This window comes from Pleurodeles waltl, chromosome 2_1 (assembly GCF_031143425.1).
Source record: "Pleurodeles waltl isolate 20211129_DDA chromosome 2_1, aPleWal1.hap1.20221129, whole genome shotgun sequence".
NCBI lineage: Eukaryota > Metazoa > Chordata > Amphibia > Caudata > Salamandridae > Pleurodeles > Pleurodeles waltl.
The window spans coordinates 119,367,933-119,394,604 of record NC_090438.1 but is presented as its reverse complement, the minus strand read 5'-3'; the positions used below and the strand labels follow the sequence as shown (position 1 = coordinate 119,394,604).

The 26,672-nt window shown below is 42.3% G+C and overlaps 1 protein-coding gene across 16 annotated transcripts in view; it reads right to left on the bottom strand.

Annotated features, from left to right (window-relative positions):
- The window catches only part of DCX (doublecortin), a 231,716-nt gene that overhangs the window by 49,613 nt on the left and 155,431 nt on the right, over positions 1-26,672 (bottom strand). For 8 of the 16 annotated variants that reach the window (XM_069211310.1, XM_069211282.1, XM_069211359.1 and 5 more), the window contains exon 5: positions 11,574-11,702. In XM_069211310.1, the coding sequence (XP_069067411.1) occupies positions 11,574-11,702 (129 nt within the window). The remainder of the gene's footprint in view (positions 1-11,573; positions 11,703-26,672) is intronic. The other 8 variants (XM_069211338.1, XM_069211291.1, XM_069211367.1 and 5 more) reach the window with 1 other exon arrangement.

Here is a 26,672-nt window from a genome sequence, read left to right as displayed (position 1 = left end):
AGTGATGTGGGTGCTCTTAAAGAAACAGCCTCTGATTTAAATGCACTGTGCAAACCACACAAAGAAGACAATCTCAGGCACGTTTCCAAACTAAAGTAATTTTAGCAATATTTGAGCAATTAGTAGCCAATCATACCTCGTGCATGTAGGTCACATTTGCTGGATTTGAAGCACAGAATTTTCCAGCGAAGGTCATTATGAGCATGAACATATTTTAATACCAACTTGTTAGTAAACAATAAGGTAAACTATCCAAATATTGAGTTTTAAAATATTATGATACTAAAATATTGTGTAGTATTTTATCTGGTATAATAGTAATTTAAGAGGTAGTGGTTCACCCTGTAAAATAACTGACCCACACACCCATTCACACTCCACATAAATGCTTCCTCTCCCACACTCTGCACAGAGACACACAGTTAGATATGTCTTTAACACTTCTCAACTCATTTTTAAAGTGCCAAAATAATTAATAGGTAGATGCAAGAAACTTCTGAGGGTGAATGAGTGCTCTATAAATGATGTATTACATTACAGTGAGACACTATTGCTTTCAGAAGAGGATTAAGAAGCCCTGAGGTGCTGACAGGTCGCATGCGCTAATTCACTCATTTACTCACTCATGCACTCGTGGTTATGGCTGAGCAGTAAATGACAGACATAAGACAGTGCAGCAGGCAGTTTTTGATGGGGCAGAGGAGAAACTCACTGACACCTCAGTTTTTATCTGACGTCTACACAGCAATTTGTAGCTAAAAAGGGCTAGTAACAAAGAGAAAGCTGGTAGAGTAATAACTGTTCCACTTCCATCAAGCCAAGCAGCTACCCGCAGTTACACCAGGCTACCGCTAGAGAGCAGCCTACATCTGAAAAATGTAAAGTAATGGAGCGCGTTCCCCTGACTTATGGCTAGGTTCTAGCTGTATAAATGTTATGTGTATGCATACATACATGCATACAGACATACAGACATAGATACATACATACAAAGTACAATCAGACCTTGTAAACGCCGTCATATTTAGGGGGAAAAGTACAATTTTGTTTCAGGACCTTTCAACCAGCACTGGGCGCTGAATGTTTGGAAAGATTGTATGATCTACAATAGAGTTGTACTATTGTATTTAATGGTGACTGATACTTTGGCGATAAGTAATGAACACGTAACTAGTTGTAATCTTTTTACACCTTCAAGTGGGATAAACCAGGTCAAATAAAGAAAGCACATTTTGGTTACTCTCTCTCTCTCTCAAATAATGTCTAGAATGACGTTAAAATTGTAAATATTCCAACTTTACAGACTCAGTAGATGATGGGCTGTGCAGTAATCTTGGCTGATTAATTTACATTTTTTTTATATTAGCACGATAAGTTAGTTATGCTGTGGTTCGTCCTCTATTTCAAGTGATCTAATAGGCCATTCATGTCCTGCACACCACTAGCTGGATTTTCTGCTGGTAGTTGTCTGCTACATGTTATTATCACCCCACTAAGGGTTAATCATTTTATTGTCATCAGAAAAAACGCCATGCAGATCTCTGCCAGAGAGCAAACCTGCGACCAATTACAAGCTCTAAAAACTCACCACCAGAGACAGACCAGACAATAGCTGTATGAAAAATGAACAAGTAACAAGAAAAAAAGAGAAAACAATGGTATGTAAATTATATTTTGCATCTGTGACGCATGCGAAAAAAATGAGAGAATTATGGTGTCTAGGTAGCTGTAAAAGTCATGGAATGTAAGCAGAATATTCATATTCTTTGCACAACAATAGTTATTAAAACCAGAAGCTGGGACATTCTAAAGACTTTGATCGTTATCTATTTAAGTTTGGTAATTTGATTATATTTGCCGAGCATTGCTTTCGCTTTGTTCCGCGTAATTAGATTTTTATCTAAGTAATTTAATGTGGAATTGATTTTGCTGACGAGATTCAGCAGAAGGAGTTCAAAATAAACATGATATTGATAGACTTATCAAATGATAGAGACTGCTGCCAAAGACATGCCACTGTTTCTTTCCTTTGTTGCAAGGGATGTTCACGTTGTTTTTGGCTGGTGCACTGGGGCTGTGGTAGGTGGGATGACACATGGCAGCATCCCTGCAGACAAACCAGCAGACAGCTGCTGCCTGACAGTGCCTTCCCGGGGTCCCTCCCCTGGGACGAGTCTCGCGTTAGGACACCCTGGCTCCCTGCCACCACGGTAGGTAATTATAGTTGCCTTTTATAAATCCTTTGTTTCTCGATTCCAACCCGTCCATTAGGGGGCGCTCGATTGTTGGTCCGGAAACAATGCCTCACTCAGCAGATCATAGGCTGCCTGGGCCTAGTTCACTCCCAGGCACGGCTCCCTGCCCACGAGGGGAACAGAAGGCAATGGGAAAAGAAGTTCAGAAAGAAAACCTGTTCTCAAACAGATACACAGCGGAAGGTCCCACGCGCATCATAACATTTATCTGTTAATATTATTTAGAAGCAGTCGGCCTCTCGCCTCAGCAAACATGCTGCAGAAACACAAAACATGGCACAAGCCAAACCATCATTAAAAAACAGAGGTGCATGAAAAGGATCACACAAGCACTTCATCACTAGTGTGGTGCTTTTTTCATTAGCAATTAAAGACCTGGGGCCCTAGTAGGGCGCAAGTGGGGTTTGCACCCACTTCTTCCTCCCTGGGGCACATAAGTGTGGTGTAACAGCCACAGCTGCCGACTTCGGAGCCGGAGGAAAAAGGTTTGAGTCGTGTGATACCAGTCAAATCACTTTATCTCCCTGTGCCTACAATGCAGCGCCTTGAGGCCCTCACGGGTGATTTGCTGTGCTTTACAAATCCTGGAATTATTATCAATAAAAGGAGCTGCAAATGTTTTCATGGCCCCAGCGTGGGTCACAATGTGCAGTGCACAATTTGTGGGAGGCCACGCACCCATGTAAATGAGGAACTCCTATGCCTGTGGCCATGTTGTATAAAAAGATGTTGACTCGGAGGCAAAGAAGATGCCAGGAGGCACACAGACTGTACCCTACATAGGGGCGGTGCATAAATGATGTGCCCACTGAGTACGGACCTTGAAAGGAGGGAAGGCAGTCCTCCGAACACCCCCATCTCCCACAGACATTCACCTGCAGGTAGGTGCAGTCGTGCAATACCTTTCTACACCCACCAGCACCTCCACAGTGAAAGGCAGACCAGCAGCTTTGAAGAGTCGGTACGTCTTTTTAGTGGCAGGTGGCAGCACTACAAAATGGTGGCGGGGGGGGCAAAAGGGTGGTGGGTTATATATACTCATATTTTTTTTAAATAGGCACTTACCTTTCTGCACGAACGTCCTCCTAGCTCCGGTTTGGTTTTCTTCTTCTCGGCCCTGCCTCCAGCGTGGGACCCTCAACAACTCCCCATACCAATGCTGGTGCTGCTCTCATGCTGGTAACCAGCCTTAGAAAATCACCAGGATTGGAGGGAACAGCCTCTCTCAGGGCTCTCAAGAGCGCTGGAGGCCTGTGCTTTCTCTAAGCCAGCTGTCCAAGATAGCTGGGTTAGAGAGGTTTAAAATGCGCATGTCTGGCTGGCTGTCGGAAGACAGCCGGCCAAAGAGAAATGCGCACTTTAAACTTAAGTGCACAGCTCCCTGCTGACACTCAGCAGCAATGGCCCAGCCCCGTCCTGACCTCGGTTCGGGACAGGTTGGTGAAAAATAAAATGGTAATAAATTAACGTTGTTACCATTTAATTTTTAATCTCTGGGGCTTTTCTGGGGGGTATTTTTAGTGGGGCGACGTTCCTCCACTATAACAGAGAAGCCGCACCTGTGTCGTTTACTAATATGCTGACCCCAGGCCAGGCGTGAGTGGGAACAGCACATTTACAGTGATAGGGCACATGCCCTGGTCTGGACCTGGTGCACCCAATTAAAGGGGTGTGGCAGTGAAGGCAGGGGCAGTTCGCCCTATTCCTAATACAGGCTCTGGGAGCCAGTTTTTGCATCTATTTGTTGTAGAGCAGACCAAACTCGAAGGAGCATCACTGTGATTGGATCATGAGTACAGTTCACAGAGACCATTGTGACTGCAGCAGGAGTATTTGAGACAGGAAGCGCTGCACACAGAATTAATATGGCATCGAGCTGAGGAAGGGTTACAGAGAAGTGGGTGTGGCAGTAGTATGGGAGGCTGTATGTATGTGCATAGAAAAAAACACCAAGGCACATCCCAAGAAGCTGTAATGTTCAGTTTTATTCCTCGTGTTGTCTTTGAATAAGAACAATGGCCTGTGGCCTAAGCTGACATCTTGGAACCAGAATCGAAGATGGAAACATAAATCCTTGTTCAAGTGGACAGCAGTCCAAATAATATATAACAGCCGTGGACAGCAGTCCAAATAGTATACAACAGCCGACACGTGTTTCGTCTGGATAGACTTTATCAAGGCTATAGTAAGGATAATATCTCGAAATTCCAAATTGTTACACACCTTCAAGTACACATTTTCTTTAGGTCCAACTGAAGTCCCAACAGTGATGAACACAAGACAGGGCTTTGCATCAGGATCAAAGACTGACGTGCAGAAGGGCGCACCATGGTATGTGTGTGCGCGGAGGACAGAGTGATGCACACCAGATGAGCACTAGGGATGCACCTCAGGGTAAATGGGTGATGTACATCAGGGTACCACTAGGATGGATATATATATATATATATATATACATATATACATATATATATAACTCAGATGTGGCCTTGGTGACCTGTCTATGGCAAGCACTGATCATGTTTCACACAAGATGAAAGGGTGAAGGGTCTCAAAAAATTATAGGGGCCTGTGCAATTGGTCAACTAACTGCTGTGCATCAATGTTTATAGTTCTAGACAAAGGATGGTGTTTTAAGGAGACACGTGGAATGTAGAATAGATGGGAGCAGAGTTATGTCAGCAAGGTATCAATCTACCCCATGTCAGCCTTGATCAACTCACCCAATCCTCATTTTCATCTTTGCCTTGTGTGACTTGCAGTGTCTTTCTCATTAAAAATAAATAATGAAAAGCATTGGAATCCAAACAAAAAAATATAGGGGTTATCTTAGCTACTCTTGCCAGATATTGTCAGCTTATTCTTATAATACATTACAGGAAGTAATTTGAGGGTTGGTAAAATGTTTAAAATGTCCTGCTTTGTACACCTACAGCTGTACATACACAATGTGAAGACAAACCCATGCAGACGTGTAATTGACGTGCAGACACATACATGAACCCCCAGAGCTGGAAGAGGATCCTTTTCATCTGTGGCACCTTTCGGTGTCCACGGTTTTTGAGATTCGGTGTGTCATACTGGGGTTTTTGTCCTGACGCTTAAAGCAGGGAAACTAAAATTACAGTCCACAGAAGGGAACCAATTTTCGTGGCACTGAATCAATGAAAACAGCCAATCTGATTGAAAGACTGCAGTGACGTAGCAGTACTCCACATTGATGCACGATGCTGACAGCCATGCCAAAGCACAAAGCCAACAGTTCCACCTCTCAAACCTATGTTCTTATTAGATATTATCACCTACATTTGAACGTGTCATAAATAAATGCTGCTCTTTAGCATTTATTGATGCCAGAGCTATAATAGACTTGTAGCTTGTTAGCATGAGCACAAATGTTCAACTAATAAAAAAGCCCCCAAAATATAAAAATGTCAAGATCCTTTATAGGTTAAAAGAGCGCAGGGATCCACAAAATGATCAATAGAATTTTGGCATGAAATCTTCTTGCTTTTTGAAAACATTTGCACATAAAAATGTCATTAGAAATAGTGGAAAGACAATTATGCTATGCAGATTTCTAGAGTGCATTATTACACGGAAGTATATGCTGGTGCTGAGCAGGTGAGACTCTAGACACACCTGGGCCTAATGGGACTCCTTGAAAAGCCAGGTCTTTAGCTTCTTGTGGAATTCGTATGTGTAGCATCAGGTCTTTCCACACTTTAGGAGCAATGTAGGAGAAGGCTTGGTGACCCTATTTGTTTTTTTGTATGTGTGGGATAGGTGCATTTATGATTCCAGAAGAGCTGAGGTGTCTGGCAGATTCTTGACAGCAAATGCGATGGTTGCGACATGTTGGACCAGTGTTATGTAGTGCCTGAAAAGTATGGGTGAGCAGTATGAATTATGTTCGTGTTTAAATTAGGATTCAGGGGTGCTGCCTCAGGTGTGGTGTGATGAGAGTGCAACAAGGGAGGTTGAGAGTGATTCTGGCTGCCGAGTTCTGCATGATCTGCAGTCTTCTGGTGAATTTTTTGTCGATCTCGTCGTAAAGGGTGTTCCCGCATTCTCGCTTGCTTGTGATCAGGGCGTGTGTGTAGGTTTTCTTGAGTGCTGATTGGGAGCCATTAGAAAATCTTCATCAGAGCCTTCAGGGTATGGAAGCATGAGGCAGTGAAGCCATTGACTTGCGCGGTCATGTTGAGTTTTCCGTCCATGACGATCACAAAGTTCTTGGCGTGGGTGGTGGGGATGGGTCTCGGACCTAGCACTGTAAGCCACCAGGTGAAGTCCCAAGGTGATGTGTGCTTCCAGGAGATCATGATTTCAGTCTTGTTGGCGTTCAGCTTTAAACAGTTGGTCTTCATCCAGTGGGCGATTTCAGTCATGCAGCCACTGAACTTGATCCATGTACAGGACATTTTGTCCACGAGGAATAGAATGAGTTGTGTGTCATCAGTGTAGGAGAGGACATTGATATAGTGAGAGCGGATGATGCTGGCAAGAGGGACCTTGTATGAACTGAAGAGTGTCAGGGAGGATCCATCTCGAACTCCTGCAAATGAGGTCTCAGGCATCCACGGTGTATGGTGCGAGGCAGAGTGACTGAGTCCTTCCAACCAGGAAGGAGCAGATCCATTGGAGTGCATGTCCTCTGATACCAATGTTGTGTAGGTGTTGAATAAGGATAGGGTGGGTGACTGTGTTAAATGCTGCGGAGAAGCCTAGAAAAATTAGGGCTTCCGAGTCTTCTCTGTCCAAAGTCATGCAAATGTCATCCATGGCAGTGACAAGGGCACGCTGTATCTTTGAATAGAAAATGACGTGGGTTTACGAGGCATGCAACGGAAGGTGGGAGGAATGGACCAAAGTAGCACATCTTGACCATAAGAGCAAGGGACGAAAAACAACAACAACAGTACATCCCACTTGGAATGCCTGGGAGGAATATAACAGGAAGAAGGAGAGGAGATCAGAGGGTAAAGGAGTTGGAGCCAGGAACAAGAAGACAATGAAGAATATATGACAATTGAATTGCCAAAAAATGGTAATAAAGAATATTCCCCTGGAAAGCAGGTAAACAGGACAAATCAACTGCATTAACCTTAGCCATTGCTAGTTAATCTAGCTTGCATTCCATCATTTCGAAGCCATTACAGACAGGCCCAGTCACATGCAGAGCGCTCTTGGCACGATCTCAAAGGTGGAAGACATGGAATCCATAGGTCAATATGCCATCAGATTTTGCCTCTTGAAGCTGCCATAGGACTCACGTGGCCACCTGACAGAATGTAGCGCCTTCATCTCAGCAAAGGTGGCAATAGCTTGAGCCTGGCAGGATAGTCTGCTAGTAAAGCATGGGAGATTGGTTTATCTAGCAAGCGGGCGTTGGAGAAAGCCCAGCCATCTTTGAAAATAAGAACAAAAGAGGTCGGGGGCTACCTCCTCCTTTCTCAATCGAATGACATTGGCACATTCCCCTCTGTTGGCAGAAAGAGGGGAAAGAACAGTAGTTACTGAGTGGGTGCCAGCTGAAGGCAATGTGCAGCCACTTAAAGAGCTGACGTCATAGGGTCCTGCATTCTCACCACAAGAGCGGCATCGCCACCTTTCCCATCACCATGGTCTTTATCCCTATCCTCCGTTGGGTAAGAGCATTTCTCTTAAGCATCTATTCAGCATCATTTTACCAGTGGCCTCCTGTATTTGGAACAAAGGTAAGGACGTGCTTTCAGCATGCGAGGATGCTGTCACGTGGTCCAGGGTTGCCATGGCAATTATTCATTATGGCATTACAGCAGCTCGTTGCCACATTAGCATTCAGAGCAGCTCTGAACTGTGTTTCAGTTTTACGCCAGCATCCGGATGTACCCTCCTTAGCAATATTTATGTCTTCCAGCTCCAGCGATTGCAACGTTGCACAAAAGGGCTGCGTTTGCGATGTGGCTTTTCTAGACTGTGGTATTCTATGTAGCGAGGTAGCAGTAAAAATAGGTGAACATAGGCAAGCATTTAATTTTTTTTTTACTGTTCACAGTGTTCAGGTGCTTCATTATTGTGTTAAAATGCATTTCATTTAATAGAACAAAACAGTGAGGTGAATGGGGACCAAAGGCATCTCTCGTGTCCGCAATAAGAAGCATGGGTTGGAGCCCTGCATCATTTAATAGGTGTCCTGGGTGAAATGAACGTCCATGTTCTCTAACGCTAGAGTGATGCATGGCCTGCATCCCACGTTAACAAGCACTGGCTGTGCCAATAGGTCCGGCTTCTAAATGAAATGGCCTCCACAGTCAATCATGGGTTTAAGCTTTCAATAAGTGATCATATATGCACTCTGCCACTCATCCCAGCAATCATGCATCTATTCATCCATCCACTCATTTATTCTTGCATTCATCCACTTAAGAAACCAAAATAAACACATGCAGGATAAATTACGAGACTGAAAGTAGAAAAGGAAAATAAGCTGCTGCTTAAACATGGCATGCATATGCTTGCAATAACAAATAAAAAGATATAGCAGCTGGAGTCCATCTTGCAATGGTGTTGAATATGGTGTTTCGTTCTTTTGAAGTGTCAGTACGGCAGCTACATTTAGAAACAATGTACTTGCCATCTTGGAATAGTAAACTAGTGACAGACTGTGGCCTCAGAGGATGTGGCACACTACAGACGAAATGACTGGCAAGCAAACAGCCTGCTAGCACAGTCTGAGAAATTGTAGTGTGCTCTAAAATAAAGAAAACAATAAGATGAGGGGGAAAGAAACAAGAGGAAAAAATGGAAAACTGAAGTCCGGCCCACCAGTCCTGGCACTGAAGGGCACTCATTTTAAGGTGGATGCTCATGTAATCAGAAAAATTGTGTCGCTGATACGGCAATTGCGCCAGTGTCTATGGAAACAAAAAAACCTGTCTACAGCATGTAACACAGCGGATAATTGCCTCTAAGGAATGGTTTGCACAATAAATAACTCAAGCCTCTGGTTTGTCATTGGGGATGATGAACACAAAAGCCCTTGCCTACTATTTTAATCTGTGAGATTTCATGTAACAAAAAACCTGTCTACAGCCTGTAACACAGCGTTATAACAATCCACCGCTTAAGGATAATTGCCTCTAAGGAATGGTTTTCACAGTCAATAACTCAAGCCTACTACCTTTGTCATAATGCTTCATAAGACAGAGATCAGACCTATGGTTTCAGACATTACATTTACCAGTAAACGATGTTTACCATTTGCTTGTAACCATTACCAATTCAGGCTTACAGAATTGAAAGTAAGGTTTCCAACAAGTAAGGTTTCCAAAAAGGTAACCATTGGGCATACAGTTACATAATTAGAAATGTAAACAACATACAGGTGCAAATGCAAAATACTCTGTCTACTAAGAGGGCATACCAAGGACCGTCACAGTACAAATCTTATATCCCCAAGTGTAGCAGAGGTGGTAACCAACACTTAAGCCCTTGACTACTACTGTGAGATTCAATGTATCGAACTACCTCTCTGTAGATAAGAATATATTTTAATAGAGTAATAACAATCTACCCTTAAATTCATATTGAATTTAACTTATCCTTTTCACAATAATTAAGTCAAACCCACTCTGACTTTATTGTAACTTTTTATAATCAAGAGATCTAGCTGATAAACTTGAACATTTGCATGCAAGTATAACCAACAAAGCCCTGCTGTATTGAGCATAAGCATTCATACATGGCAACCAGAGAAGAACAATCACCCTAATTATCTAAGAGAAGTTGTTTAATAGAATTGTGTGGCATTTATGTGTCCTTAAAAGGCAAACCCCATCCATCACAGCAGCATGCGTGTGACTGGAAGACCAGTCACAATAGCTTTAATTGATAAAAAGCCTGGATTGAGGAGCTAAATAAAGACATGATCACAGCTGTTTGGGCAGTAAACACTCTTTCTGTAGAGGTACACATCCTTTGACAAATCCAAATCTATACTCAGATGAGCCAACATCTGGGTCAAAGTTTGTTTCCTAACTGTAGTACTCCTGACAGCTCTTTTTTTAATCACATAAGGATTAAACAGCTGTGCTGTCAAGCCAGACTTAACAAGGATTGGCAATGCCAATAGGTTTGGTTTTAAAGGGATGTTTTATGGTAATGTGAGGCATTACAAGTAGATAGCTTCTTAATAGATATGTATTTGTTGTATAGCAAAGAACTGTAGAACAATAATGGTGTAGGTTAAAAGATCAGGTGACCATTGCACCGTCAGGCCAGACTTAAAAAGTCATGTAGGTCAATGATTGTCCTCTTTCCATCTCTGTAGCTGCCAGAGAAAACCACCTGAAAATATATAGCTATCTAAGACACTGGAATAACATTATAATGTCATGTTGTCATGTGTGTGCCCCTGGAAGTTCAACCTCAGGCAGCTCGAGAAATAAACAAAATGATCACAGCTCTGTGGAGGGCAAGCACTTTTTTTGTGAAAGTGCACAACTGCTGACCATTCCAAACATGTACTCAGGGCTTCTAACATGTGGGTGGAGTCAAAGCCTCTCTTTTGGTGATTCTCACACAATGGTCTGGTGACAGCTCCAATGTCAGGCCAGACCATAATAATGGGGAATATCATTTATATAGCAGTAGTTTGAAACTCATTCACAGTACAAGCATACGGATAAAACATGTGTAGCATGCTTTGTGTGGTATGCACCTTCTGTACCCTGCTGTCTGCAATGAGATATTCATTAAACTAATCAACATGCACTGTCAAAGTCAATAAAATTATGTATAAATCCTACCTAGTTTTGAACAATGTTCCTTTCTTAGTGTGGTCTACCGTGTAGTGTTCACAAATTTGATGGGGAAATGTACCCCTATAAAATTTTTATAAAATTGTAAACAGTTCTGTCAAAGTTTACTGGCCTTAACATCTACAGTTTACCCAACATTTATTAAAATTTCCCATTCCCACTAATTTTCCCCAAAATTATTTGGTCACAATTGGATGTAAGACAGCCTTTAAATCTTATCTGTTTTGATCAGCATTATTGACCAAATGTGAATTTGTAACATGCCTCACGCCATGCATTGTAGTGAATTGTATCTCACAAATGATGGCCACTTCTTTGGTAGAAGAGGACAGGTCTCTTTTTTGCTCCACTTGCACTTTAAATCAGTAATGTATCATGTAGGAGTCTTCTTCTATTCTTTATGCAAACTTTCATGTAGACGATAAGCAAGACTGTTTTGAATTAAAATTTAGCCAAAGTCTTGTCTCAGTTCCTTATTTAGGAGTGGACAATAAGTACTTAGAACCCGACTCACCATCAAAGAGTTTACCTGAATCAGCCGGAGACTTGCTGCGTCGCACTGGTGCCGGACTCTTGGCAAAGTTCTTCTGCGCCTGAGGAGCTGGTTTGGCAGTCGGTGGGTTCGATTTCATTACTCGGCACTCTGTAGAGAAGGACACACATCATCATTATATGAGAATTTGCAATGCACCACACTCAGTGCAGTAGGCTAAAGTGTAGTCTTCTGTTTGTTTATTTATGAAAATCCTAACATTTGTTCATTAGGACAGCCATACCATATTCAACAATGCATAATTGAGTCACGGCAGTCAGCATTTCAAAACCTGAAAATGACATGAGCTGAATAATGAATGTGACTGTGATCTTTCACAGCTGATGAAAATCAAGCAAAACACTTGATTTCCAGCAGAAGTGAGGTTCTTAATTTAGCCATCTCTCTCCAAACAAGCATTGACATAGCCAATGACATGCAAACAGCGCTGGTGCATATCTCATGCACTGCACATTAATGGCAGACCAATCTTTTGTGAGCTCTGAGGCAGCAGAGACAAGTGGAGCCCTGACTTTTTGATTCATAAAATGCTGTTAGCTGAGCCTTAAGGGAAGGTGCTGAGCCACATCAAATCATGCTGCGATCCCATTGTTTAGGAACAGAGAAAACAAGCATTTGCAATGCAAAAGGACTTGCATGTGGTTGAGTTAGAGCTGCTGGCATTTCAAATGCATGAATGGACTTTTCTTGCCACATAAATTGGTCAACCCTGCCACATAACTTGGTCCTCTCTGCCACATAATTCCGGTGGCCTTGCACATAACTAAAGGGCTAGCATGCCTACTGGAATAATATTTGAAACAAGGCCCTTAAAACACAAACTAATCCCAGCTGTGAAAGAAAAGTTCGAGCCATAAGACAGCTTCAAAAGATACTGAATGGTGGGAGAGGTTATTATTTTGGGGTCCCACAAACCTAGTGTGGAGACGCATAGATGATCTAGTTAGAAAGAGCATGTCATGTTGAACGTTTTGTTGGCTATCATGCAATAATCCATTTAACAGGGTCAGTCTGCAAGGTGTAACAAAACAGCCTCAAGGCGGGACAAACATAAAGCATTTGCCAATGACATCAAGGGATTTTTGAAAGGCAAGCCCAGGAATTAATTAAAGTAATGGGCATGAGATGGGCATGGCTAAAGGCCACAGAATAGATTACAACATGTCAAAAAGCAGTGCTTACGCGCTGCTATGCTCAACCTAAAAAGCTGGTGGTCCAGCAACAGAAAGTCCTCTCAACCAAGCTGTTACTTTTTAGGTCCGGCCTAGAGGCAGATTTAGCTTTCTTATCAGCCTCATACTTTTCAAAATATGCAGAGTAAACATACATACATATGTATATATAAGGGATTTTGTTCAGCCTTCTTCATCATTGACCTGTTTAAGTGCCGTTCCCTTTTTACTTCTGCACACCACATCATACAGCAGAGGGAAATGAGTCAGCCACTTTAACCACTGTCTTTCTTTACTGTAACTGGTCACATTTTGCCTGTGCACAAGTGAACACCTGCAGAAAATGTTGTCAACGTCATGTATATACATCCTAAGACAAATCAATCTGTCTTGTCTTCAAATGTGTACACCTCTATTTCATGTATCACCAAACATCTATGGTATCTAATTAATTTCATTTAAGGATATCCAGTGTCTATAGATCATGATTAAATATCTTGTTGACGTGTTTTCGTGAAGTTGACATATATTCTACCTTCTTCAGGACTAACACAAATAAATACCGTCAATAAATTAAATTGAATCCATCTATAAAAATGAAGAAAAAAGACGAATATAACATATTAAAAACATGAACAAACTTTCTATATTATTAAAGTATAAACAATACATAACATAGTTAAAGCATCGTAACTACTATATACATACACCAAAAGACAGTATTTTTTTATTTGTAGAAGATATATATTGGTGTACCTAGAAGGAGGAATATTAAAGTTAATTCCACCAACAAGAGTCACACACCTGCATCACTGTGCATTGGAGAAAGTTTTCTTGGAAAAGCTGCTTTGAACCTTAACAACAGCAGCAGTAAAATAAGAATCAGAAGCTTACTTGAAGTATAATTCTAGCCAGGTCTCATTTTTCAAAGAAGTAATTTGTTTTGTATTTTTGGTAAAGTGATACAAAATATATTTTCTTGAAAAATAGCATCTGCCAAATGTATGTTGATACCAAGATAATACCTCAAGAAGGCATTTGGTTAACATGCAGAATAGGGTACCTCTTCAAGATGGCTTCTGGATTCAGAAATAGTCCCTTCTGATTGTTGAAAACAATGCACTTCATGCACTGAAATGAAAGCACTTTCTGTGTGGTGGAATAATACACTTGCTGACCAATAGCATGCCATTGAGACTGCTGCAACAACAGTATTCCTCTGGGTTATTTAAATATTGTTAAAGCAATAGTTGAAAGGGGATAACCCAAACAAGCCAATGGCTGACGACAAAAGGCCCTAAGCACACTCTATCTACTTATTCGTGGCAAACAGGTGTTGGCTACACTATATATTAAAATGCACACCAACCACCATTCACAAATCCATTTGCAGGTGTCCTTGAACTTTCATGTGCAAATTAAATGAATTAAGAATGCATATTAACTTTTGCAATTCACAAAACGTGGTGTTTCACTCATGAATCAGTTCCCTCACAAAAGCATCACCACAATATGATGTGCAAATATGTGGGAGTAAATCTCCAAGTCCAGGGTGGGGGCTGGAAAGTTTCTGCACATCAAAGAGCTCGTTAGTATTAAACATTTCTCAACCCAAGTGGTCACTGATTAACCTATGTCAAAAGCAGGAGTAATTGCCTTTTCAAGAAATAAATGAGTATGAAACACACCCTACTTTGTGTGGGGTGCTGAAGAAGGGGTTTAAACTTATGGAATAATATAGTAACAGAGAAAAAATATATAAAGAGTAGTCTAATTCCACTAATATGAAGCCATTTCGCAAAGGGTAATTGCAATAGGTAGTCCTTGTAAAATAGTGCATGTGGAAATGGCTTTGCACGAACACAAGCACTAATTCACAAACGTTTTCCACTGCTGCTTCCCGAAAGCTGCAATTATCACTTTTGGCAATTTAAACTCAGACTTATGTGCAGATTTTTGAACTCCTTTGAGAATTAGATTCCACAAGTGTTGGAAGAAAACAAACCATAGAAATTGGAGCAAGCAATGCCCAAGGTTAACAGAGCACCCTACACATTAATTTGAAGACAACCAGATCCACAATATTCAAGATGAAATCCTTCTATGGCCCCATAAACTTCAAAGATTAATGGAACTGGAAGGCAAACAACATGTAACGGCATGCATTTTCAGGGGACTGGTCCTACTGTTGATGAAGCAACAATCTTCTGGAGTAGTGTTCTGTACTAGTTGGAGATTCTACACGTTTCAGCTCTATCCATCAATGATTTAAGGGTCGGAGTTTACAAGAGCGAGCACATGATACTATCCCGTGACTTAAGGCCTGATCTAGATTTTGGTGGACGGGTTACTCCATCACAACAGTGATGGATAGTCCATCTGCCGAAATATAAATCCCATTATTGCCTGTGGGATTTATATTTTTGGTGGATGGAATATACGTCACCGCTGTGACCGAGTAACCCGTCCGTCAAAATCTAACTCAGGCCCTTAATCTTCAGTCCAGAGGCACTTATGCATCTATAGGTTAGGCAGCACTCAAGGGCGTGAGCTTTTCCCGGTGGGTGCACATTAATTACATTTATTAATGGATTATTAAATTAAGTCATTGGTCAACTTCTGAATAAAATAATCATGGAGCAAGCAAGGATTTCACTTTTGCATGATCGGCATATCTACTTTGGTCAGACAGACAGTGGCAGGAATTCAATCTCACTCAGCACAGACACTTGACCTAAATGTTACCATCATTCCCATCCTGGTGCTACTTTGTTCCTTGCAAAATGTCTATCTAGGGTCTAAGGTATGAATTTAACAACAAGCAGGGCAAAAGTGGCTCCAGCATCACCCTAACAGACATGGGCCCTTGAAAGACGCCTGGGTGCCCATGTACTGATGTTTTGTCCATTTCACCAGAAAGCAGGGGACCCGCTGCAAAATGATTCACTCGGTAACCAGACCTTACAGACGATGGAGCAGTGCCAGATGGTCAATAGTTTCAAAGCCAACTGCTAGACTCAACAAAGCGTCTTCCCATGGGTCACAGATCTCCTGACACCATCCACAATGCAGACTATGTACGCTTCAGCATCATTTAAAAGAAAAGTCTTCTGGGAGTGATCCACATCTCGATGATGACGCGAACGTTTCTATTGTTCAGGGAAACCAAAGCTGCTATGCCAGATATTTATGACCATAACCACATGGGGCTGGGTGGTGGTTGAAGTGGGTATGATGGGCATATTGATATAGAAAGAAGCTATTAGAGGTGACAGGTGGGAGTAGAGGTTTCGAGAGGCATAGGAGGTGTTTGTGATGAGAGGAGGACACACAGAGTGCATTAGATTCCCAGGAAAGCTCTTCCATTTTGCACAGTACATATGCAGTTAGAAAAGGTTTGGAGAGGGTGGAGAGACATGATATTATGATATCTTCCCTTCTTTGTAGAGTACTCATGGAGACATGGAAGGTGGTGAGGGGATTAAGACACCTGAATACTAGCTTAATTTGTTGAGTACTACCAATGCCAGGTCTAGAACTAATATGAAGGACAGGGCAGAAATGAACCAATTTCTTAGCAATGATCTACTTTATACTACTTTATACTTTATAGATGCTCTGCTCTAAGTGGCAGGTGTCCTCATCACTGAGCATCCTCGCTTTCTTTTCAATGCAACTCGATTGATTTCATGGGGCACTTGTTTGCTAGAGACAGGGACAGCAGGAAGCACTGAGGGCTCTTGAAAGAGTAGGGAAGGGACTACAAAAACAGGGCATGTGGCTGGTGCCTGTCACAGGGACAAGGGGGGGGGTGAGAGCCATCGCCGCATGTAAAGACTGAAAACAGGATGAGCAGGAGTTGGTGAAATGAAGACAGCCCTCAGTCATCCGAGCATTACAGAAAAATCTACATATTGATTTTCACAAAACTAGAGAGTAAGACAGGAGATATTGAGTAACTGCTGCAGATGTGTGTGGCCACTGACTTGTGGATGTGGCACAGAGGGCCAGATTTACTGCAGGTTTGAACCAGAGCAACGTCACACAAAGCAGAGTAAATTCTCGCAAGGAGATTTAGTTCTGAGCGCAGAAGGTGTTTTGCACTGGAAATTCATTTTTTTTTGCACTGCTTTGTGCCACTTTCTGTCAATGGGGCATTATTTGGGGGTAACTTGTGTGCGGATCAGTACAAGCTCCCATCGTTTTTTAGTCAAAACTCTTTGAAGCAGGTATTAACAAGGAGAAATGTTTTTAATTCTCCAAACACTCCACAACACACACGATTGGAATGTTTAGCAAGCACTGGCATAGCCAATAGGTCTAGCTTATGCAAGAGCTATTGGTTTGCTAATGTGTTTTAGCTGGTGTGGCTGCTGTTGTAGAGTGAAGTGTTGTCTACTGGAGTGGTATAGTATGGAGTCGCGCACCATGGCATATACTGGAGTGGCATAGAGTAGAGTGGAATGGTGTAGAGTGCATTTGGTGTATAGAGTTGCAGAGTATAGTGGCATAGAGTGCAGTGGCATTGAATTCAAAGGTGTACAATGCACCCATCATAGAATGTGCAGTAGGGTAGATTAGAGTGGTACATATTAGAGTGCAGTGGTGCAGAATGCAGTGGTGCAGAGTGGAGAGGCGTAGAGTGGGCACAGAGTAGAGTGAGGCAAGGTAGAGTGGCACAGAGTAGAGTAGCGTGTGTAGAGTGCAGTGGCATAGAGTGCAATGGTATAGAGTATAGCGGCGTAGAATGGTGAAGAGTGGAGTGGCAGAGAGTTAAGTGACGCAGAGGGCAGTGGTGCAGGGTAGAGTTGAGTGGCATAGAGGGCAGCAAAGAGTTATGAAGTGCAGTAGCGCAGAGTGGTGCAGAGTGGAATAGCATGGAGTGGTGCAGAGTAGAGTACAGTGCCGAAGATTTAAGTGGCAGAGAGTACAGTGGTGTTGAGGGGAGTAGCTTAGAGTGGAGTAGTGCAGAGTAGAATGTTATAGAGCTCAGTGGCAGAAAGTGCAGTGTTGCAGAGTACAGTGTCAGAGTGCAGTGGTGCAGAAAGGAGTAGAGTGGTGTAAAGATCAGTGGTGTAGAGTACAGTAATGCAGAGTAGAGGGCAGTGGTGTAGAGTGCAGTGACATAGTGTGCTGTTGTGTAGAGTGCATTGGAGTAGGGAACAGCGTTTAAGAGTAGAGTGGCATAGTTTGCAGTGGTATAGAGTGCAGTGGTGCAGACTAGAGTAGAGTGGTGTAGAGTTCAGTGGCATATAGTAGATTGTTTCAGAGTAGAGTTCAGTGGCATAGAGTGAGTGGTGCAGGTTAGAGAGCAGCTGCGAAGAATTCCATAGAGTGTAATGGCATAGAGTAAAGTGGTGAACAGTGTAATGGCATTGAGTGCAGTGGTACAGATTAGATTAGAGTGGCGAACAGTGCATTGGCGTAGAGTGCAGGGGCATAGAGCTGAGTGTTGCACGGTAAAGTGTATTGGCCCAGATAATTGGCATAAAGTCCAATGGCGTAGAGTGCAGTGTTACAGAATGACATAGAGTAGAGTGGCATAAAGTAGAATTGTGCAGAGTAGATTGGTGTAGCCTAGACTGCAGTGGTGTGGAGTGCAGTGGCGAAGAGTGCAGTGGTGTAGAGTAGAGTGGTGAAGAGTGCATTGGCATAAAGTAGAGTGGTATAGGGCGGGGTAGAGAGGCGTAGCATGAAGTGGTATAGAGTGCAGACAGGTATAGATTGGAGTGCTGCATAGTGCAGTGCTGTGCAGTGGTGTAAAGTGGAGTGTTGAAGAGTAGAGTGCCGTGGTGTGAAGTGGTGCAGAGTAGAGTGAAGTACTCATGGTGTGGTAGCACACTGTCATTACAGGCAACACATTTTGAATTGAAATGACCATTACAATTGCACAGACACACAGTTTTATTAATAAACCTATACAGCACACATATGAAAATGTTTGGAAATTGCATCACCTAGTGTAATAATTTGTTGTGATCATATTAAAGTATTTGTCTCCATCATACTTCAGAAAAACCAAACAATGTCCTTCATTAGTGTTCCAAATTCTGATATATTTTGAAATACTTACAAAGCTTATTTAAATGTTGTCGTGTGCTAGAAAAAAACTCTTTCCTATCACCAGTATCCAGCAAGATTGTCAAAAAATTACGCAAATGTGGCGCTAAAAAGTATAAATATGTGAATTAGGGAGGCTGCGCAATCGGACAAACTGCTGAGCCGAGAACAAAATGTCCGACCTAAATGTATGTGTTGGTGTTTGGAGGCAGAGTAGACCCCAGATGTAATGGCACAGCAGTCTCACCCTGGCAGGCAGCCAATGGTGCCTGCTTCGAGGCTGCCTGCTGGGGACTTTGTCGGGAGGCCGGCTCCGGCAGACAGTGATGACACAGCCACCTTTGTGCCTCGCTCCAGGGACCCCACGTGGGGACAATTTGAATTTAAAAGATGGCACTTTCCTCTTCTACTCAGGCACTCCAAAATCCTGTATAATTAGCGATAGCAATTAAACGACGTCGGGAAAGTATACAATTATTTTCTGGTTCGTTTGCCTCTTCATCCTACAAAAAAGGAGGCGGTGATACCACAGGGAAGTTCCAAAAATAGCCAGTTTGCGAGAGAACACTGATGGTATGGAGCTGTGGTAAGAGGAGGTGTGTTTCAGTTTCTACTAGGTTGTGTTATCAGCATTTTCATTTGGCACATCTGCCATGAGTCCAGTTTACAGCACTCCCTGCGCTCTGGGGGCAAGGCCGGGCCTCTTGAAGGTGCAGTGAGGCGGCAGCTTTGGAAAATGTATTGCTAAAGACCGAGAATTACGTTTGTTGCCTACAGCAGATTACCTCGAACCAGTCCTGTTAGGTGCTGCTTTCTGCGTGACTAGAGGCTTTCTCATTGACCAGAGTCATGGTGGTTTGGTGTCCCTGCATCTGTTCTGTTATGAGTGTATGCGTGTAGTGACTACTGATGGCTGGTACTATTTTGAGTGGTGGTCTGATTTCATTGCATCTGTTCTGTTATGTTATGTTTGTTTGCATGTAGTGACTACTGATGATTGGTATTGTTTTGAATGGTGGTCTGGTTTCATTGCACCTGTTCTGTTATGTTTGTATGCGTGTAGTGACTACTGATGGCTGGTACTGTTATGAGTAGAGGTCTGGTTTCATTTCATCTGTTCTGTTGTGTTTGTTTGCATGTAGTGATTATTGATGGCTGGTACTGTTTTGAGTGGTGGTCTGGTTTCATTGCATCTGTTCTGTTATGTTTGTATGCGTGTAGTGACTACTGATGGCTGGTAATGTTATGAGTATCGGTCTGGTTTCATTGCATCTGTTCTGTTATGTTTGTATGCGTGTAGTGACTACTGATGGCTGGTAATGTTATGAGTATCGGTCTGGTTTCATTGCATCTGTTCTGTTATGTTTGTTAGCGTATAGTGACTACTGATGGCTGGTACTGTTTTGAGTGGTGGTATGGTTTTATGGTAAACATCCTTTATGCCGAATTTTTTATAACGAAGTCCTGGTTAACGAATGCGGAACAACGCTTTCTTTAACCACGACTTTGTTATTTTGTGCCTTAACCACGCATGTCCTGAACAACGAACATGCATGGTTAAGGTACAAACAAGGGAGTCGGCTGAGGAGGACGACGCATGACAAGGTGACGACTCAGGTAAGTGGGGGGTTTAATGTTTTGGGGAGGGGGTGGGGGGTCAGGGGGTTTTAGGTTTTGGGGTGGGGTTGGGGGGGTGGGGCGTTTTTTGTTTTGGGGAGGGGGTGGGGGGTTTTAGGTTTTGGGGTGGGGTTGGGGGGGTGGGGCGTTTTTGGTTTTGGGGAGGGGGTAGGGGGTCGGGGGTTTTAGGTTTTAGGGTGGGGTTGGGGGGGTGGGGCGTTTTTGGTTTTGGGGAGTGGGTGGGGGGGTCAGGGGTTTTAGGTTTTGGGGTGGGGTTGGGGGGGTGGGGCGTTTTTGGTTTTGGGGAGTGGGTGGGGGGTCAGGGGGTTTTAGGTTTTAGGGTGGGGTTGGGGGGGTGTTGCGTTTTTGGTTTTGGGGAGTGGGTGGGGGGTCAGGGGGTTTTAGGTTTTGGGGTGGGGTTGGGGGGGTGGGGTGAGGGATGTAGGGTGAATGGTGCCTATTGCTAATGATTTTATCAGGAATGCCTTTACAACGAAATATCGTTGTTAAGGCATTCGTGGTAAAATCATTAGTAGTAAAGACGAGGTCGGTGTTCCGACCTCGTTGTTAAGGTTAGTAGTAGTTTAAGATTCGGTGTTCCGTCATATAACCGGTTTGATTGCATCTGTTCTGTTATGTTTGTAGGCATGTAGTGATTACTGATGGCTGGTACTGTTTCGAGTGGTGGTATGGTTTCATTGCATCTGTTCTGTTATGTTTGTATGTATGCTGTTGCTACTGATGGCTGGTACTGTTTTGAGTGGTGGTCTGGTTTCATTCCATCTGTTCTGTTATATTTGTATGCGTGTAGTGACTACTGATGGTTGGTACTGTTATGAGTAGCGGTCTGGTTTCATTGCATCTGTTCTGTTATGTTTGTTTGCATGTAGTGACTACTGATGGCTGGTACTGTTTTGAGTGGTGGTCTGGTTTCATTGCATCTGTTCTGTTATGTTTGTATGCGTGTAGTGACTACTGATGGCTGGTACTGTTATGAGTAGCGGTCTGGTTTCATTGCATATGTTCTGTTATGTTTGTTTGCATGTAGTGATTATTGATGGCTGGTACTGTTTTGAGTGGTGGTATGATTCCTTGCATCTGTTCTGTTATGTTTGTAGGCATGTAGTGATTACTGATGGCTGGTACTGTTTCGAGTGGTGGTATGGTTTCATTGCATCTGTTCTGTTATGTTTGTATGTATGCTGTTGCTACTGATGGCTGGTACTGTTTTGAGTGGTGGTCTGGTTTCATTGTATCTGTTCTGTTAAATATGTATGCATGCTGTGACTACTGATGATTGGTAATATGTTGGGTGGTGGTATGGTTTCATTGCATCTGTTCTGTTATCAATGTATGTGTGTAGTGACTACTGATGATTAGTATTGTTTTGAATGGTGGTCTGGTTTCATTGCATCTTTTCTCTTATGTTGGTACGCATGTAGTGACTACTGATGGCTGATATAGCTTTCAGTGGTGGTGAAGTTTCATTTAATCTGTTCTGCTATGAATGTATGCGTGTAGTGACTACTGATGATTGGTATTCTTTTGAGTGAAGGTCTAGTTTCATTGCATCTGTTCTGTTACGTTTGTATGCATGTAGTGATTACTGATGGCTGGCATTGTGTTGAGTGGTGGTATGGTTTCATTGCATCTGTTCTGTTATGTGTGTATGTATGATGTTGCTACTGATGACTGGCACTGTTTTGAGTGGTGGTCTGGTTTCATTGTATCTGTTCTGTTATATATGTATGCATGCTGTGACTACTGATGATTGGTAATGTGTTGGGTGGTGGTATGGTTTCATTGCATCTGTTCTGTTATCAATGTATTCATGTAGTGACTACTGATGATTAGTATTGTTTTGAATGGTGGTCTGGTTTCATTGCATCTGTTTTCTTATGTTTGCATGCATGTAGGGACTACTGATGGCTCGTATTGTTTTTAGTGGTGGTGGTGGTCAGCTTTCATTTAATCTGTTCTGCTATGAATGTATGTGCGTAGTGACTACTGATGATTCATATTGTTTTGGATGGTGGTCTGGTTTCATTGCATCTGTTCTGTTATGCTTATATGTTTGCTGTTGCTACTGATGGCTGGTACTGTTTTGAGTGGTGGTCTGGTTTCATTGCATCTCTTCTGTTACGTTTGTATGTATGTAGTGATTACTGATGGCTGGCATTGTGTTGAGTGGTGGTATGATTTCATTGCATCTGTTCTCTTATGTTTGTATGCATGTAGTGACTACTGATGGCTCATATTGTTTTCAGTGGTGGTGGTGGTCTGCTTCATTTCATCTGTTCTGTTATGAATGTATGTGCATAGTGACTATTGATGATTGGTATTGTTTTTAGTGGTGGTCTGGTTTTATTGCATCCGTTCTGTTATGTTTGTATGTATGTGTTGATTACTGATGGCTGGTATTGTTTGGAGGGGTGATCTGGTTTCATTGCATCTGTTTTGAGTGGTGGTCTGGTTTCATTTCATCTGTTCTGTTATGTTTGTATGCATGTAGTGATTACTGATGGCTGGTATTGTTTTGAGTGGTGGTCTAGTTTCATTGCATCTGTTCTCTTATGTTTGTATGCATGTAGTGACTACTGATGGCTGGTATTGTTTTGAGCGGTGGTCTAGTTTCATTGCATCTGTTCTCTTATGTTTGTATGCATGTAGTGACTACTGATGGCTGGTATTGTTTTCAGTGGTGGTGGTGGTCTGGTTCTATTTAATCTGTTCTGTTATGAATGTATGTGTGCAGTGATTACTGATGGCTGGTATTGTTTTGAGTGGTGGTCTGGTTTCATTGGATCTGTTCTGTTATGTTTGTATGCATGTAGTGACTACTGGAGGCTGTTATTGTTTTGAGTGGTGGTGGTCTGGTTTCATTGCATCTGTTCTGTTATTAATTTATGCATGTAGGGACTACTGATGGTTGGTATTGTTTTAATGGGATGATCAGGAGGTATCTGAGCTTGTACTTGGTTTTTAGGGTTGAGCGTGCAAGCGCTCTGGCAGGTTGTAATCTCTCTGTGTGCCCACTACTGCTATTCATTCTTTGTTGTGCTTGTCTTAAATGCTTCATTTTTATTGGTGCATTTTGTGAATTGTCCCTCCATTGTGTGCTGAGTTCCCTCCCAGGCGATTTTACTAAGTGAACATTTTTGTTGGCCATCACACTACATCACGCTTCCTCCTGTTACAGTGTGTGAAGACCCCTCCTCCTGTTTTGGTTTTCCTTTCATCACAGCCACGATCCTTTCCAGTCATTCAAGCAGGGAGCCACTAACTCTCATGGTGGCCGTGGCACTTGAATTGACTTGCTTATGTCAACTGTTTTACTTTTGATTTTCAATTTATTTGGCAAGAAAAGTCCAGTTAGGAATTTACAACGCTAATAGCTCTAACTCCAGTAAACGCGAGATCCATTGCATTGCAAATGTTTGTTGGTGTTATTGTGTAGTGCAGGACAGTGGGGGTATTTCGTGTGAAGTCTAGATCTGCTGGGAGCATTTTAAGGGTGCCAACTTCACAGGCAATGACAAAGCCCATAGATTTGAGTTTTTTTTTCCTTAAATCAAATTTCTTCTTCAAGGATTGGCAATATTGTTTCTTTTGTGTGTGCAGCTGAGCAGATCGGTGAGTTGTGAGTGGGAGAATGAATCAAAGGGTGGATGAATTAGAGCACCAATGAATAAGTCCATGTGTAACTGAGTACATGGATCAGTGTATGGATGAGTGAATGTGTGGAGTGTTATAAAGTGATTACGAAGATCTATAAGAGCTACTAACATTGTTTACATTTTTTGACAAGTGTAAAGTGAGTGACACAAAAGAAACTGCAGTTGTTACCATCATTTTAACATATGTTTTTGGCAACTCTCGGGAAAACAGTTTCATGTCAATCAATTTCTATGTTTTATGTGGTTGTCATTTATAAAAAAAAGAAAAGTATTGTAACTTCAAAGGATTCATTTTTGCTCTCTAGATGTCTTTATATGTTTTTCTCAGAAGATACAATAAAGATATATTTGATTTTTGGAAGCACTTAGCACCTGTATCTGTGGCAACATTATGTTATATATAAAGTATGTACTTTTACAAGGGCGAATGATGGAAATCAAGAGCGGTGAAAGATACTTTAGTGCAACTTTATGGTGAGTCCAAGCTGCCGCTAGACAAAACTCTTATCTCTCTCTCTCTCTCTAGCAGGAACATTAATCACAAGAAGCATTTTGACATTGTTTGTGCTGCCTGAACGCTGGATGCACAAGGAACATTGCTGCAGGTGCCTTTAAATGGTAAGTTATTGCTAAACACACTGCCCTCCCTGGGGTCAGTGTTTGATGATGAAATGTAATGCACCTTCTAGCACAAATTAAGCACTGGTTTGGGGGCAGTTCTAATGCTGCTGGGAAGCATGAACAGATTGTCAGCCAGAGATTGCAATTTCGAAATTGTGTCCTTTATTCAAAGGAAGAATAGAACAAAACTGTTATCTTTTATAAAAATGTTTTTAAATATTAGGCAAGCTCATTAAGATTTTTCCAGCCTAAGTGTGGCTTTCTCCCTGGAAAAGTCATTTGGTACTCAAACATAAATTATGCATGATTCACAAGCCTGTAACTGGGGTTAATGCCTGTTTGTGGGCCATACATGGGCATACTGCATGCATAAGTAGATTATTACCTAGATCTGATGAGTACATGCACCCAGGTACTGGTAGAACAATACAGACGTACTGTATTTAGGTTTGCACTCAAGTACCTGTCACTTTGCTATTATTCAAATACATATAAAATGCAGAAAGTATAGGAACGTGCATTAATTATCCAGTGTTTACCTGATGAATGTAGGATTTGGTGCTATGCGCAGTGTAAATACTTACAATATAGGGATGAGTAAAATAAGCAGTAGTAAAAGAATTTGACAATTTTTCTAACTCTCCGCATACATAAAGCATGTATTGAGAATAATAGACACACAAACAGTTAATGAAATTGATCTAATTCACCAATATTCCTATTCTAATATTTATTGGAACGTGTAGGTGCGCAAATACATTGATCAAAGTTTCTGAACTTCTGCATGCTTGGTATTCACGTGCATGCCTAGTAGACACCTGTATTACCACACCTACCTATAAAGAATGTCCGTATTGCAGAAAATCGACATTTTAAAATTTAGGATATTTGTGATATTTCCCAGAAAATATATTTTTTGTACCTGGTGATCAATTTTTCACTCACACATCGTTCGAATATAAACCTAAAAATAAGAATACATGGATGTTCTCTTACTGTACAATACTGTTTACTCACACTCACCGAAGTACCACTCTCCAAAGGAGACAAGCATTGGCAAAGCCAATAGGTCTCGCCCATACAAGAGCTATTGGCTTTGGAAATTAGTTTTTGCCATGTTGAACACCAGTGTGGCTGCTGTCCAGCACGGCTAAATGTTAGTGTCATGGAGTGTCAGAGTGGAGTGGCGGAGTACAGTGTTGTAATGTGGATTTGTTTGAGTATCATAGGGTGGAGTAGAGGGGGTACAGTGTTGTAGAGTTGAGTAGAGGGGAGAAGAGTTCAATGGTGAGATTGTTGTAGAGTGGAGTGGGGTGGAATAGGGTGGAATAGGTTGGAGTGGATTGAGGTAGTGGGGTGGACTGGATTGGAGTAGAGTGGGGTGGGGTGGAATGGACTGGGTTGAGGTCAAGTGGGGTGGACTGAGTGGGGTGAGGTGGATTGGAATGGGTCGATTGGATTGGAATGGGGTGGACTGAAATGCGGTGGGGTAGATTGGATTGGTGTGATTCAGATTGGATTGGCATAGTGGTTTAGATTGGAGTGGGTGGAGTGGAGGGATGGATTAGATTGAACTGGAGTGGGGTGAGTTGGATTGGATTGGAGTGGGATAGATTGAATTCACTGGACTGGATTGGGGTGGACTGGATTCACTGGACTTGAGTTGGGTGGATTGTAATGGAGTGGGGTTGATTGGAGTGGGGTGGGGTAGATTGGATTGAAGTGGGGTTGATTGGATTGGAGTGGGGTGGATTGGACTGAAGTAATGTGGATTAATGTGCATTGGATTGAACTGTGAAGTGGACATGGTAACAGTGGACTTGATTGCAGTGGGGTGGACTGGAGTGGTTGAATTGTATTACAGGGGTTGGGTTGTTTTGGAGTAGGGTGGGTTGGATTGAAGTGGGGTGGGG